The sequence below is a fragment of the Grampus griseus genome, assembly GCF_964374135.1.
Source record: "Grampus griseus genome assembly, chromosome: X".
Classification (NCBI taxonomy): domain Eukaryota; kingdom Metazoa; phylum Chordata; class Mammalia; order Artiodactyla; family Delphinidae; genus Grampus; species Grampus griseus.
Window position 1 is genome coordinate 23,566,664 of NC_138999.1, and position 16,303 is coordinate 23,582,966.

Sequence of the window (16,303 nt, forward strand, 5' to 3'; positions counted from 1 at the left end):
GAAGTTTATAGCTATACAAGCCTACCTCAAGAAACAAGAAAAATCTCAAGTAAACAATCTAACCTTACACCTAAAGGAACTAGAGAAAGAAGAACAAACAAAACCCAAAGTTAGCAGAAGGAAAGAAATCATAAAGATCAGAGCAGAAATAAATGAAATAGAAACAAAGAAAAGAATAGCAAAGATCAATAAAACTAAAAGATGTTTCTTTGAGAAGATAAACAAAATTGATTAGCCAGACTCATCAAGAAAAAGAGGAAGAGGACTCAAATCAATAAAATTAGAAATGAAAAAGGAGAATTTACAATAGACACCACAGAAATACAGAGCATCCAAAGAGACTACTACAAGCAGCTCTATGCCAAAAAAATGGACAACCTGGAAGAAATGGACAAATTTTTAGAAAGGTATAACCTCCCAAGACTGAACCAGGAAAAAATAGAACATATGAACTGACCAATCACAAGTAATGAAATTGAAACTATAATTAAAAACCTTCTAACAAACAAAAGTCCAGGACCAGACGGATTCACAGGTGAATTCTATCAAACATTTAGAGAAGAGCTAACAGCCATCCTTCTCAAACACTTCCAAAAAATTGCAGAGGAAGGAACACTACCAAACTCATTCTTTGAGGCCACCATCACCCTGATACCAAAACCTGACAAAGATACAAAAAAAAGAAAATTACAGACCAATAACACTGATGAATATAGATGCAAAAATCTCAACAAAATACTAGCAAACAGACTCCAACAGCACATTAAAAGGATCATACACCATGATCAAGTGGGATTTATCCCAGGGATGCAAGGATTCTTCAATATACGCAAATCAATCAATGTGATACACCATATTAACAGATTGAAGAATAAAAACCATATGATCATCTCAATAGATGCAGAAAAAGCTTTTGACAAAATTCAACACCAATTTATGATAAAAACTCTCCAGAAAGTGGGCATAGAGGGAACCTACCTCAACACAATAAAGGCCGTATATGACAAACCCACAGCAAACATCATTCTCAATGGTGAAAAACTGAAAGCATTTCCTCTAAGATCAGGAAGAAGACAAGAATGTCCACTGTCGCCACTATTATTCAACATAGTTTTAGTAGTCCTAGCCACGGCAATCAGAGAAGAAAAAGAAATAAAAGGAATACATATTGGAAAAGAAGAAGTAAAACTGTCACTGTTTGCAGATGACAAGATACTATACATAGAGAATCCTAAAGATGCCACCAGGAAACTACTAGAGCTAATCAATGAATCTGGTAAGGTTGCAGGATCCAAAATTAGTGCACAGAAATCTCTTGCATTCCTATACACTAATGATGAAAAATCTGAAAAAGAAATTAAGGAAACACTCCCATTTACCACTGCAACAAAAAGAATGAAATACCTAGGAATAAACCTAACTAGGGAGACAGAAGACCTGTATGCAGAAAACTATAAGACACTGATGAAAGAAATTAAAGACGATACCAACAGATGGAGAGATACACCATGTTCTTGGATTGGAAGAATCAATATTGTGAAAACGACTATACTACCCAAAGCAATCTACAGATTCAATGAAATCCCTATCAAATTACCAATGGCATTTTTTATGGAACTAGAACAAAAAATCTTAAAATTTGTATGGAGACACAAAAGACCCCAAATAGCCAAAGCAGTCTTGAGGGAAAAACACGGAGCTGGAGGAATCAGACTCCCTGACTTCAGACTGTACTACAAAGCTATAGTAATCAAGACAATATGGTACTGGCACAAAAACAGAAACATAGATCAATGGAACAAGATAGAAAGCCCAGAGATAAACCCACACACTTATGGTCAACTAATGTATGACAAAGTAGGCAAGGATATGCAATGGAGAAAAGACAGTCTCTTCAATAAGTGGTGCTGGGAAAACTGGACAGCTACATGTAAAAGAATGAAATTAGAACACTCCCAAACATCATACACAAAAATAAACTCAAAATGGATTAGAGACCTAAATATAAGACCGGACACTATAAAACTCCTGGAGGAAAACATAGGAAGAGCACTCTTTGACATAAATCACAGCAAGATCTGTTTTGATCCACCTCCTACAGTAATGGAAATAAAATTAAAAATAAACAAATGGGACCTCATGAAACTTCAAAGCTACTGGACAGCAAAGGAAATCATAAACAAGACGAAAAGATAACCCTCAGAATGGGAGAAAATACATGCAAATGAATCAATAGACACAGGATTAATCTCCAAAATATATAAACAGCTCATGCAGCTCAATATTAAGAAAACAAACAACCCAATCCAAAAATGGGCAGAAGTCCTAAATAGACATTTCTCCAAAGAAGACATACAGATGGCCAAGAGGCACATGAAAAGCTGCTCAGCATCACTAATTATTAGAGAAATGCAAATCAAAACTACAATGAGGTATCACCTCACACCAGTTAGAATGGGCATCACCAGAAAATCTGCAAACAACAAATGCTGGAGAGGGTATGGAGAAAAGGGAACCCTCTTGCACTGTTGGTGGGAATGGAAATTGATACAGCCACTATGGAGAACAGTATGGAGGTTCCTTAAAAAACTAAAAATAGAACTACCATATGACCCAGCAATCCCACTACTGGGCATATACCCAGAGAAAACCATAATTCAATAAGACACATGCATCCCAGTGTTCATTGCAGCACTATTTACAATAGCCAGGTCATGGAAGCAACCTAAATGCCCATCGACAGACGAATGGATAAAGAAGATGTGGTACATATACACAATGGAATATTACTCAGCCATAAAAAGGAACAAAATTGGGTCATTTGTTGAGACGTGGATGGATCTAGAGACTATCACACAGAGTGAAGTAAGTCAGAAAGAGAAAAACAAATATTGTATATTAACGCATATATGGGGAACCTAGAAAAGTGCTACAGATGAACTGGTTTGCAGGGCAGAAACTGAGACACAGATGTAGAGAACAAACATATGGACACCAAGCGGGGAAAGCGGCGTGGGGCGTGGGGATGGGGGTGTGATGAATTGGGTGATTAGGTTTGACACGTATACACTGATGTGTATAAAATGTATGACTAATAAGAACCTGCTGTATAAAAATATATATATATATATATATTATTTAAGTCATCCAATGATGGAATGACTCAGTTGATTGTATGACTGATTTGACCAATAACAGAGTGATGTGAGTAACAAAAAACCAAAAAAACTAAAAAATAAAAATAGAGCTACCATATGATCCAGCCATCCCACTCCTGGGCATATATCTGGAAAGACAAAAACTCTAATTCAAAAGTACATGTACCCCAATGTTCACAACAGCACTATTCATAATAGCCAAGACATGGGAGCAACCTAAGTGTCCACTGAGAGATGAATGGATTAAAAAGATGTGGTGTATATATATGTGTATATATATATATATATACACACACACACACACACATACATAGACATATACATACAACGGAATATTACACAGACATAAAAAAGAATGAAATATTGCCATTTGCAGCAACATGGATGGACCTAGAGATTATCATACTAAGTGAAGTAAGCCAGACAAATATAAAATCATATGATATCACTTATATGCGGAATCTAAAAAAATGAAATTAATGAACTTATTTTCAAAACAAAAACATACTCACAGACATAGAAAACAAACATATGGTTACCAAAGGGGAAAGGGGGAAGGGAAGGATAAATTAGGGGTATGGGATTAACAGATATACACCACTATATATAAAATAAACAACAAAGATTTACTGTATAAGATAGGGAACTATATTCAATATCTTATAACAACCTATAATGGAAAAGATCTGAAAAAAGTGTATATATATATATATATATATATATATATATATATATATCTGAATAACTTAGCTGTACACTTGGAACTAACACAATATTGTAAATCAATAAAAGAATTTATACTTCAATAAAAATTTTAAAAAGCAAAAAAAAAAACCAACACAAAAACCATTGCTCAAAATTTCTCACGAACCTCACCTTAATGAGGGGTCTCCTCCTTTGGTGTTAGGAAAGAAGACAAGAAACGCAGCGTTTCCAGGTGGGAGACAGTAGGGGATTCCCTCCTGCCTGGCCCTCTGTCCACAGCAGTAAAAAAGCACAGCTCAATTTTGATCTGCTCCCACCTGTCAACAGCAGGTGTCAGCCTCAGTTATTGTTTTGCAAATTCATTTCAGTCCTTTAATGATATTCAGCGGAGAAGAACTAGAGCGAGGTAGTGCTCCCGTTATCTCCGCTGTTTTTACTAAGGCCTGTGCCTCACTGGCTTTCCCAGGCTCTATCTCCTCCCTCCCTCCCTCTCACTCTGAAATGCATGTCTAGTAAAATGTACTGTGATAAACCCATCTGTAGTCATCAAGGGAGAGGTATAATAAAGGCAATGGGTGAACATGTTTGAAATACGAAGTGACGAAAATCATTTTTTATTTATGGAGAAACATTTTAATTTGGGACATAAAATCAAACGTAACTATGCGTAGGGAGTCAGGACTAAAAAGGAATGTTCTCATTTAAAGAGTCTGCTCTCTTGTGTCCTTTGTAGCTGCTGTAACACCGTTTTTAAGTCCAACAGGTCCTCTTGTCAGTTTAGCCAGTAAATTTCACACCACATGTGGGTGGCCATATAATTTATTGTCTAAACCAGGACCCTTTTGACAATGGAATGAGCACCATTGGTGATAGTCCTTCTGTGTCAGGCAGGCACGGGGACCATCTCAGGTTAACCAAGAGGTTCTGGAGGTTGAATTAATCACCAGTGCCTAGGGATTTAATCAACCATGCTGTGTAGTGAAGCCACCATTAAAATCCAAAAGTAAGGGTTTCACAGAGCTTCCAGGTTGGTGAAGCAGAATGCCTCCACGTGCCACCATGCTGGGCTCCAAACTCCAAGAGGACTGAAGTTTCTTTGTTCTCGACCTCATCCTATGAATCTCTTCATCTGACTGTTGGTTCCTATTCTTTAATATCCTTGGTAATAAACCACTCATCTGCCGTGTGGCTGACAGGGTCTTGGTGCTCCGGCCAGGTGTCAGGCCTGAGCCTCTGAGGTGGGAGAGCCGAGTTCAGGACACTGGTTCAGCAGAGACCTCCCGGTCCCACGTAATGTTAATTGACGAGAGCTCTCCCAGATATCTCCATCTCAACACTAACACTGAGCTCCACCCAATGGCCAGCAAGCTCCAGTGTTGGACAACCCATGAGAAACAACTAGCAAGACAGGAACACAACCCCATCCATTAGCAGAGAGGCTGCCTAAAATCATAGTAAGTTCACAGACATGCCAAAACACACCACTGGATGCAGCCCTGCCCACCAGAAAGACAAGATCCAGCCCCACCCACCAGAACACAGGCACCAGTCCTCTCCACCAGGAGGCCTACACAAGCGACTGAACCAACCTTACCCACGGGGGGCAGACACCAAAGACAACGGGAACTACGAACCTGCAGCCTGAGAAAAGGAGACCCCAAACACAGTAAGGTAAGCAAAATGAGAAGACAGAAAAACACACAGCAGATGAAGGAGCAAGGTAAAAACTCACCAGACCAAACAATTGAAGAGGAAATAGGCAGTCTACCTGAGAAAGAATTCAGAGTAATGATAGTAAAGATGATCCAAAATCTTGGAAATAGAATGGAGAAAATACAAGAAACGTTTAACAAGGACCTAGAAGAACTAAGGAGCAAACAAACAATGATGAACAACACAATAAATGAAATTAAAAATTCTCTAGAAGGAATCAATAGCAGAATAACTGAGGCAGAAGAACGGATAAGTGACCTGGAAGATAAAAGCGTGGAAATAACTACTGCAGAGCAGAATAAAGAAAAATGAATGAAAAGAATTGAGGACAGTCTCGGAGACCGCTGGGACAACATTAAACACACCAACATTCAAATTATAGGGGTCCCAGAAGAAGAAGAGAAAAAGAAAGGGTCAGAGAAAATATTTGAAGAGATTATAGTTGAAAACTTCTGGGAAAGGAAATAGTCAATCAAGTCCAGAAAGCACAGAGAGTCCCATACAGGATAAATCCAAGGAGAAACACGCCAAGACACATATTAATCAAACTGTCAAAAATTAAATACAAAGAAAAAATATTAAAAGCAGCAAGGGAAAGCAACAAATAACATACAAGGGAATCCCCATAAGGTTAACAGCTGATCTTTCAGCAGAAACTCTGCAAGCCAGAAGGGAGTGGCAGGACATATTTAAAGTGATGAAAGGGAAAAACCTACAACCAAGATTACTCTACCCAGCAAGGATCTCATTCAGATTTGACAGAGAAATTAAAACCTTTTCAGGTTAACCAAGACACGGTTCTCCTAATTATGGGCAGTTTGTACTCTGGGACCCAGTGACATTCTGGCATTGAGACGTGAATCTGTCCAAGAAAAATTGCACCAGGCAGAAATCAAACAGGCAAGGAAGTGTTTACTCAAGACTATTGTAATAGGGGAGAGAGATTGACCTCCACGCTGAATACAACAGGGGCAGCTGGGGAGGTGTAGCCAGTGGGCAGGGATGGGTCAGTGGATGGAAGATTATTAAGGGGAATTGGTTAGGTATGAAGGGCATGGGAATACTTGCTGAGCTGGGCCCAGTGGGACAGAGACTGCAGCCTAGGATGAGGCCTTGTTAAGGAGAGGATGGACTCAAAGGAGCCTGACTAAAGTTTAGTCAAAGAGGGAATTCTTACGGAATCTCATCAAATGACAGGCAGCTTTTAAAACTCACTCTTCTCCAAGGAAACCCATAGTTTCCCAACTGTAATAACTCTCTTGCTCTGAGAAATTCTTCCAAACATATTTATGTTCTAACTCCTTTTCCTTTATGATTTTATTTCCCTTTGCAAATCCAATTATTCTTGTGTTTGATTAGAAAATCTATTTTATCTTCTGATGTTTGCTTCGACTCCAGCAAAGCTACGGTGAAATTGACTTTTGAAAAATTAAGAATGGGGTTTGAATTGACCAAGGGAAGCACAGTCATAATTCAGCCAGGAAGGACTTACGAGTGGTCCACCCACATCCCATGGTGCATTGTTTAGTGGGTCTTAGTGAACAGAAGAAAAAGCAAGGGATTTATTTATATTATATTTATTTCACATGTATGTCCATCATGGTGGAGACCAGTATAGGATCCACTCTGAAGCCCAGTGTTCACCACTGGGGAGGCCCCTTCCCCGTCCTGGAATCACTTTCCTCGTCTATAAAATGAAGGTGTTCGATTAGATGACTCCTTGGTACTTTGCAGGGCTTTTCAAAAGTTCCATAATTCTGATTTTTAAGTCATTCTATCCCTCTGCGGATTGCACCTTCTTATAAAATATCCACCTTGGAGCCATTATAAAGGATCAAACATGAGTGATAGTAAATCACTCTGAAAATAATGACTTTATGTAGGAACTGTGTCTGAAAGGCTTGGTCTTCCATGCATGTGCATATTTTGTAGTTTAAGGTATAATGAATCCAAGGAGGGTATGCAAGAATGTTCCCAGCAAATGCAAAATAGATAGCTAGTGGGAAGCAGCTGCACAGCACGGAGATCAGTTTGGTGCTTTGTGACCACCTAGAAGGGTGGGTTAGGGAAGGTGGGAGGGAGACACAAGAGGGAGGGGATATGGGGATATATGTATATGTATAGTTGATTCACTTTGTTATAAAGCAGAAACTAACACACCATTGTAAAGCAATTATACTCCAATAAAGATGTTAAAAAAAAAATGTTCCCAGAAGCTTTGTTAGTAAAAGTGATAGTGAGGTGGGGGAGGGGTAGAAACAACGTGAAATGTACTTCATCAGGAGAACAAATGCAGAATAGTGATGGAATGGCACACAGATAATCAGTGAGCTCCAGCATCAAAGGGGATAAATATCAACAATTTTGAGCAAAAAAGGCAAGAAAAAAACCAAGTATGATACCACTGACTTAAAGTGTAAAAACACTCTGAACAGTGCTACTTGTTTTGAGGGATACATACTTAAAAAATAAAAATATTTTTTAAATGCTTGGTGATGATAAAACACCAGATTCAGATTAGTGGGGATTGGGAAGGGGTTACAATTAGGGAGGGAATTCAGAGCTTCAGCTGCATTTGCTAATGCTTGAATCTTTAAACTGGGAGTTGGATATGTGAGTGTTCATTGTATTATACTTAACACTTTTTTGTATATCTTAAATATTTTATGACATCCTTGTAATAAAGTTGGGAGCGTTACGGAAAAAAAAAAGAATAACCTCTTAACCTGTACTTTACATATCATGCCCTTTTCTGGCTTCCTGAAACCTCTTATGCCATAAATTATTCTGTGATTTCAATATTTAAACTATGGCTAGGAGTAATTTCTTTTCCCCCTTCAATAAAATGGGTTCAAGTGTTTTCCATCTTAAAACAAACAGACTCTCAAAACAAGAATCACATTCATAACTTTAACAGTAACACTGATTACCCTAAAATGACGGCAAAAATGTCTGTGATGTTCACTGCTGTGTTCCCAGGGTCTAGAAAAGAGCCTGGTACATAGCAGACACACAGAATTAAGATTCCTTCATTAACCATTTCTTAACAATTGCTAATGTTTGCTGTGTGGCAGATACCATTCTAAGTACTCCATAGGTGCTCTCACTTACTCCTCATATGGTAGATATAATTATTAGTTTCACTTTACTGATACAGAAATCAGGGTACATCAAAAATAAGTAATTTCTTCAAGATCACGGATGCCTTGCACTCAATCTCTAGACTTGCTTTATCTCTCAACTATAAATAGACAGTTGTACCTGCAACAAGAGATGGATGGTGAATAGAAAGATAGAGATTTATTTATATTATCTATTTATATATTATTCACATATAAATCTCCATCTATTTATCTATCCATCCATCCATCTACCTACCTCTATCTCTATTATATTGAACGGTGTTCAATTCTAGGTGGAAATATTTCATTATAAAAAGAATTTAAGTCCCCCCAGTAGTCAGACTCAAGAATCTGTGCACTTAAGCTCTTTGCTACATAGCAAGTCACCATTCTTTTTTCCTTTTCTTTAAATAGATACTGAAGCTATGTTTTATATCTATGGTATACAATCACCAAGTTAGAATCCTAAGCCTTTTGGGACAAGCAAATATGTGTCTCTATATTGCCCTTCCTATCCCTCACCTCCCTCTTTTTCTCTTTAATGGAAAGCACAGAGAACAGTTAGATATCTAGTGCTTCTAGTTGGTTGTACCTCTCACTTAAAGTATTTGACCCCCACCAGCCAAAGAGAAACATTCTTATCTTATTTACTATTTTTGCTTTAAAGAGAGATAAACTAACTTTGAATTTAATTCTTCTTTTTTCTCTTGCCTCTAATTGTGTTAAGCTCCAATAGAAATGCTAGTTTCCCCTTCAGCAATATCTTGCCCCTTTTACTTTTCGCACTTTTTTTCTTTCCATATGTCTTTCTTTTTTCTCTCTGTATTTCTTTCTACTGTGGACTCTTAAAAGATCTTTGTAAACATAGGGTTTATAGCCATTTGTCTTTTTCCTTATTCAATAGGATCATTCTCTGTACTAATTATATTATGGAGCCTGCCATTAATTTCTCCAGTTACATCTCTTTTAATGCAGTTGTATATGGAGAGCCCCTTTTAAAATTTTCTATTTGAGATTATCTAACTGATACCTTTCTCCTCTCTCCCACACAAACACATGCCTTTGACAGCTAGAATTGGATTGCTTAAATGGCTGTATTAGTCTGAGCAGCTATTCCTTTTGCTTTCATTTTAGAGACCTCCAGGCAGAGAGATAACTTTCATATATAATATCTTCTAGTATAATTCAGCTTGTACCAGCGGGACACTTTCTTGCCTTTTCTCTCAAATAAGCCTTCCTATTTTAATTTCTTACCATTCTACTATTCTCTGTTCAATGGCAGAGGCAAGAACGAGGGTTCACATATGCTGAATTACTTTCTTTCATCTGAAGGTAAGTGCCAGTCTTCTTCAGGCCACACATACGTGACCTTACCATGGCATTTATGATCGCTTTTGTAACTGTTAATTTGACTTTTGGGGGGTTGCATTTTCTCTCTTCACAACAACTAACTCTAGTTGTATATTTCAAAGAGAAATATCATTCTAATGTATAGCAATTCTAAATATCTTTAAAGAAATCCTCCATTATTCTAAAACTATACATGCCTAATTATCTAATCTCCATGTTGTGTGTACTTATATGGCCTTTGGGAATATAAGCCTGTACTTCACTTTAATTCAACAATGGAAAAATGAGGGGAGGGATATGCCCTCTTTTTTTGCAATATTCTTGAAGTTGTTCTGGGCACATACTTACAGGAGTCTTTGCCATTTACTAAGAATAATCAGCAAAGGAAAGCGAAGAAAAATGATAAGGCATATCCATTCCCTAGGGCTCTAATGTTCAGGCTCAATTGGAGTCCCAAGGGTATTTTAACACCTAAGGCTTCTGACTATAAATCTGTCCCTCAGGTCTTTTCAGTTATTTCAGGGAAGTGTCAGTTGCTTACAGTACAAGAAGCAATTATCTCCACGCAGAAAACAGTTCAGGGAAAGAAAGGAAGAAACCTAGTTAGTGCAACAAGGTACTGAAAGAAGAAAATGCACAGAGAAAAGAAAGGAGCACACTGAAAAAAGTACAATGATGTAATTTACTATTTATTTTATATTCAAAAGATAAATATAGATATAGTGACTATAGCTATATTCATCTATATCTACATCTGCATCCATATTTATATTTCACCCGTATATGCACATGTATCCAGTCTGTAAGTCAGAGGAAGCAGAACTGGTGGTTAAGAGCTCAAGCACAAAAATAGATACCTCAAGCTGAAACTGAGGCTCTGCCAGGTCATGTGACATAGACAAGATACTTACCATGTCTGGGCCTCAATTTCCGCATCTCTAAAGTGGAACCGTTACCTACCTCATTTGGTTGTTATGGGATTAAAAGAAGTAACAGATATAAAATACTTAAACCGATGCCTGGTGAAGTTATTATTTAAACATATTGGTTCATTTACAAATCTTATACCTGAACAACAACAACAAAAAGTGTTCTTTAACACACTTCACTCCCTTTTAAAGGGAATGGGTCCAAGAAACTGAAGGCTTTTTGTTGTTCTTAGCTGAGTGCCTAGGTGTTAAATGCAAATTTATCAAGGCTTGGATGTGTCCCTGTATAACAAAAGGGTAAGCTGTTTAGAGACCTGAGAAAACTGCATTAGAGACAGGAAGTCGCTCTCCCCACATTCCTGAGATGAAGGCAGCAAAGGAAAACCTCAGAGAAAGGGACCCGAGGATTGGCTCCCTGCCTGGGAAGCTTTGGAGGAGGAGCTGGTCTGAGGGCATTTGGAGTGAGTTGGTGAGTGCTGTGTAAGAGGGTTCGTCCCCAGGAGCCCACGGTGCTCCAGGTAATCCTGCCCTTTCTCAACACCCTTGCTGTTAACTAGTTTTCTTGGGAAAATAGGTCAAGTTGCTTGGTTTCACTTACAGCTTGAGTCCAGAGCAGAGTCAATCTGTGCAGTCGCAACCTTTTCATGGGTTATTACTTGAACAAAAGGACTTTAAATTGCTGAGAACGCTAGGATCAGGACACCCGCTTTCCTCAGGGGTAAGTATCCTACCCTGAGTTGTAAAATTTCCTACAATGATATTTTGATCACCAAAGTCGTTTCCTAACTCCTGTATTTTCTTTAGTTACCAATTCACTTTTAAAAATTTCTAAACTTTGCTAGATGTTTCTGATCTAAAGCCATTTTATATTTGAAGATATTTACCTATCTCTTATAAACAGAAATAACATTCATCTTCAAGGGTGTAACAGTTTTGAAAAATACATTTTCCCCCATGAATGTTAAAGAGCACACTCAGGAGCTAAGCAATCACATTGGACTCAGAATATTCAGAGGATTAGTCCTGGATTTATTTTGGATTGTCAGGGTGTCACTTGGGTAAGTCACATAACTCCTCTTTTTGCCTCAGTTTTCTTTGTGACGTGATTAGAATAATAATGAGACTTCTCTTTTGAGGCTGGACCTGGGAAATAAAATTTTAAATATGTGGGCCTCTAAGTTTTGGCATACAAGAGCTGAAAATACCAGAGAATGAATTTCATCATCAACTAACAAAATTCATTGTGGTAGTGTTTAAATGCAAACCAACACACTGTCAATGATTAGACATTTAAAATTGGAACTGAGGGCTTCCCTGGCGGCACAGTGGTTAAGAATCCGCCTGCCAATGCAGGGGACACGGGTTGGAGCCCTGGTCTGGGAAGATCCCACATGCTGTGAGGCAACTAAGCCCATGCGCCACAACTACTGAGCCTGCGCTCTAGAGCCTGTGCTCCGCAACAAGAGAAGCCACTGCAATGAGAAGCCCGCACACTGCAACGAAGGGTAGCCCCCGCTCTCTGCAACTAGAGAAAAACCTGCGTGCAGCAATGAAGACCCAACGCAGCCAAAAATAAATAAAATAAAATAAAATAAAAGAATCTATTTTAAAAAATAAAATAAATAAATAAAATAAATTGGAACTGATATTTGTGAACAGTAAAGGAAGTTATTTCAAGTATCCAGTATTGAGTGCCTAATATGAGCCAGGAAATTTGCTGGTGACTCAAAGGTAAATGCTAAGAAGAATGCTCACCCTTAGTCTCTCTTGAATCTTCAGCCTTGAAAGGGAGACAGTTAAACACCTGTAATGTAAATACCTTAAAGGGCACACAAGACAACATAGACATATCAGGAAAGTCTTCCCAGAGAAAATAATGATTAAGTTGTATCTTGTAGTATAATTGGAATTATGGATGTGTGAGTGGGAGGGTGGCAAGGGGGCAGGAGGAAAAGGGACCACAGCTGTAAAGAAAAGTAAGTACTAGGTCATAAAAATCATGTAAACTAAGTAAACTTGAAAGGGTGCACGTGGCAGTATCTTATCTGTATTAGAATTGTATGGAGAATGGAGAAGGAAAGCAAGCAAGGCATCTTAATAAGGAATGTTGCAGAAATCTAGTGAGACATGGTTGTGATCTGAACTACAATTTTAGCAGTGAGGGTAAGGAGAAATTGATAAATTCAAGAGACACTTAAAGGTTTTAATTAACAGAACTTCTGATTAGAATGAAGGCAATCAGGGCAAGTGAGGACACAATAAAAAATAATTGCCAACTTGGTGGATGGTGATGTGTTTTAGTTAGAAACAAGGGTAGGTTTAGGAGGGAAAGGTTAATTTAGTTTGGACAAATTGAGGTTGAGGTACTTATAAGACAGAATATAACAATAGGGCTATGGTATGATAAAATAATTATTTAATCTTTTTCTTCTACTTACATGGATGTGACACAGTGATGCTCTGCAAAGAGTGTTTGGAGGGACTTTAGAAATGATGAACTGAATATTTTCATGGCATAGAGCTGTTCCATCAGAAAAGCTCAAGGTAACTCTCAAGGCTAAAGAAAGAGGTGTCAATGCATAGTAAAAAAGAACTACTGCAAAACTGGTGAGATTAATTTTACCTCCTGTGCCTCTCTCTTCTCTTCTTGTAGCATTGTTTTTCTTTCTTTTTTAGGTTAGTTCCTGTTTAATTCTGGCCAAAATCTATCGCCATATCAACAGGTAAACTTATGTGCTTCATACGTTGTGAAAGGCAAAGTTGAGAATTGCAGTCCTTCTCTTTCTTCCTCTGCCAGCAATTACCACCTAGGACAAAGGAATAGTAGGCAACTCATTGAAACAAGGATGACACAGCCTGTGTTCTTTTCTCACCCTTAAACTCCTACAGGTAACAGTGAACAAGAACTAGATTTGTCTTCCCAGCTCTTCTACATTTCCTTTCCTGAAAAGTTGCAAGAATGATATGTAGGACATAACCTCCTGCTTTCTTTGAGTAGATTTAAAATAGCACGGTAATTGGTCTGGGGAAGTCTGGAATTTGGACTTCCTTGTTCTGACAAGGAGTGAATAGAAATGATTCCAGGCAAAACTGGAAAAAAAAATAAGCCTATTTTCAATGCTTCTTTCTCTCTCAATTTCTCTCTCTCTCTCTCTCTCTCTCTCTCTCTCTTTGTGTGTGTGTAGCTGTCCCTCTTGGACTTTATTTTGACCTTTTCCTGTGCAGGCATTTGCTCAGTATTCTTCTGCCGAAGAATTCGAGAAGTTCCCCAAACCCATTTTGCCATCAAAACCTACAGACACTATATTTCAGCATATACAGTATATGGGGAAGGGGGCTCAATGGGCTTTTAGTAATAAGCAATGTCAAATTAGACTATGTAAAATCATTCAAAGACAACTTACAAGCCTAAAAAATGCCCCACATTTTCAACTTCAAGTAAGCCTTCTATTACAAATCTTTCAGTTACTTTTAGAAAAATGCCTAGAAAGTGGATTTTTAGCTCACCAAGTAGAGATATATGGCCTGGTTGCAATGGCCCCACTGATTTAATTGAGTTCACTCCCAACTATGATTTTCGATGAATCTTTAGTCTCATGTGTCCAATTCTGCTTTGCCATTCTCTTATTTGGGGGATGGACATTTTTAGACTTGATATCCAGCAAGTGAATTTCTTTCTCAGTTATATACAGAGCTTTAAATATTGTTAACTCTATACTTCCAGGTAAGGCAGACATTTTGAATTAAAGTATTAGCACTCACTCCTTTTTTGCACAGTAGCAGTTTTAATTATGGAGGACATACAAAATTAAAGATCATTTTGAAAATGCAGATTTCCTCTTCTTGTTATTAAAGTATATACAAGTTGGAGAGTGGATTCCTGGATTAATAAGTGCTTTTTAAATTTGCCTACTGAGAAGAGAAAGTTGGCTTTTGCTAAGCCATTTAATTCTCTAAGAGTAATGAAATATCTGAAGGCATCTCTACTTTGTTTTAAGAGAAATAAATATAGGATGTCCCACCTATAAAGAGTTAGGATTACATTTCCTTTCTTTGCATGAAAGATACATAATTCATAAGCTAATGAGTTGTAAAGGTCTTCTCAAAAGTAGAATTATATTATCACTCCCAGGAGTAAGATAGTCAAACGATTCTGTAATAACTTTTCAAGTTTCTTTTATCTTAACATTTAAAACATAATCTCTTCTTTTTAAATGTGCCATTAAAACAATGCTCAGATACAGAGAAGGTGAGAGTTACTAGAGTGAGAATGGAGAGAAATCTTAGATAGTATTTATGTATTTGTCTTTTGATGAAGAGGAAATTCAATTGTTAAAAAAAAACAAACTAGGAATATAAGAATTGACTGTTTAGCAGCTCAAATATAACTTAAATTTTTTCAAGAAACTTATTTCCTTTTGCCTTTATGGCTTCATCCCCGTGGTACAGAGCCTTTTATCAATATGATGACTCCCAATGATCCTGCCTCCTGGTATTTATGCCTTTGTGTAACCCCCCTTCACTTGTGTATGGGCTCAACCTAGTGGCTTGCTTCTAACAAATAGAACATGGCAAAAGTGAGGGGACATCAATTTCAAGATGAAACTATAAAAGACTGTGACTTCTGTCTTGCTTACTCTCAACCTGGCACTCTCTCGGCTTTTCTCTCTTGCTTGCTCTGATGAAACACGATGCCATACGAAGAGGCTTATGTGGCAGGAACTGAAGGTAGCCTCTGACCAACAGCCAGCAAGAAGCTGAAGCCCTCTGTCCAACAACCCTCGAGGAACTGCATCCTGGTAACAATCATGTAAGTAAACTTGAAAGTAGATCCTTCCCTGGTAGAGCTTTCTCATGAGATCATAGCCCTGTCCAACACTCTGATTACAGCCTCGTAGTCCCTGAGCCAGAGGACCCATGTAAACTGCATCTGGATTCCTGACCTACAGGTCCTGTGAGATAATAAATGTGTGTTGTTTTAAACACTAAGTTTGGGGATAATTTGCTATGGAGAATTAGGTAATTAGCAAAATCCCCCCCAAAATTCACTACTATACTGCGTTTTATATATTTACATTTCTATTGTGTGTAAATTTATCAAGGCTCAGTGACAGCTGTTATGTAAATTAAACATTTGTAAATATGAAACATGTATGTAGTCCCAGAAGCCATTTTTTTTTTTTTTTGTCTGTGTTGGGTCTTTGCTGCGCATGTGGGCTTTCTCTAGTTGCAGTGAGTGGGGCCTTCTCTTGTTGCAGAGCACAGGTTCTAGGCGCATGGACTTCAGTAGTTGCAGCATGCGGGCTCAGTAGTTGAGGAGCGCGGG

General features: G+C 38.0%; 1 protein-coding gene across 1 annotated transcript in view; it reads right to left on the reverse strand.

Moving 5' to 3' along the window:
* Positions 1-15,896, reverse strand: part of LOC309839989 (serine/threonine-protein phosphatase 4 regulatory subunit 3B-like) — a gene marked incomplete at both ends in the record, with an annotated part of 31,467 nt that extends 15,571 nt beyond the window's left edge. Inside the window, one exon of the mRNA XM_082682008.1 lies at positions 15,615-15,896. Within this exon, the coding sequence (XP_082538134.1) occupies positions 15,615-15,896 (282 nt within the window). The remainder of the gene's footprint in view (positions 1-15,614) is intronic.
* Positions 15,897-16,303: the final 407 nt, after the last annotated feature.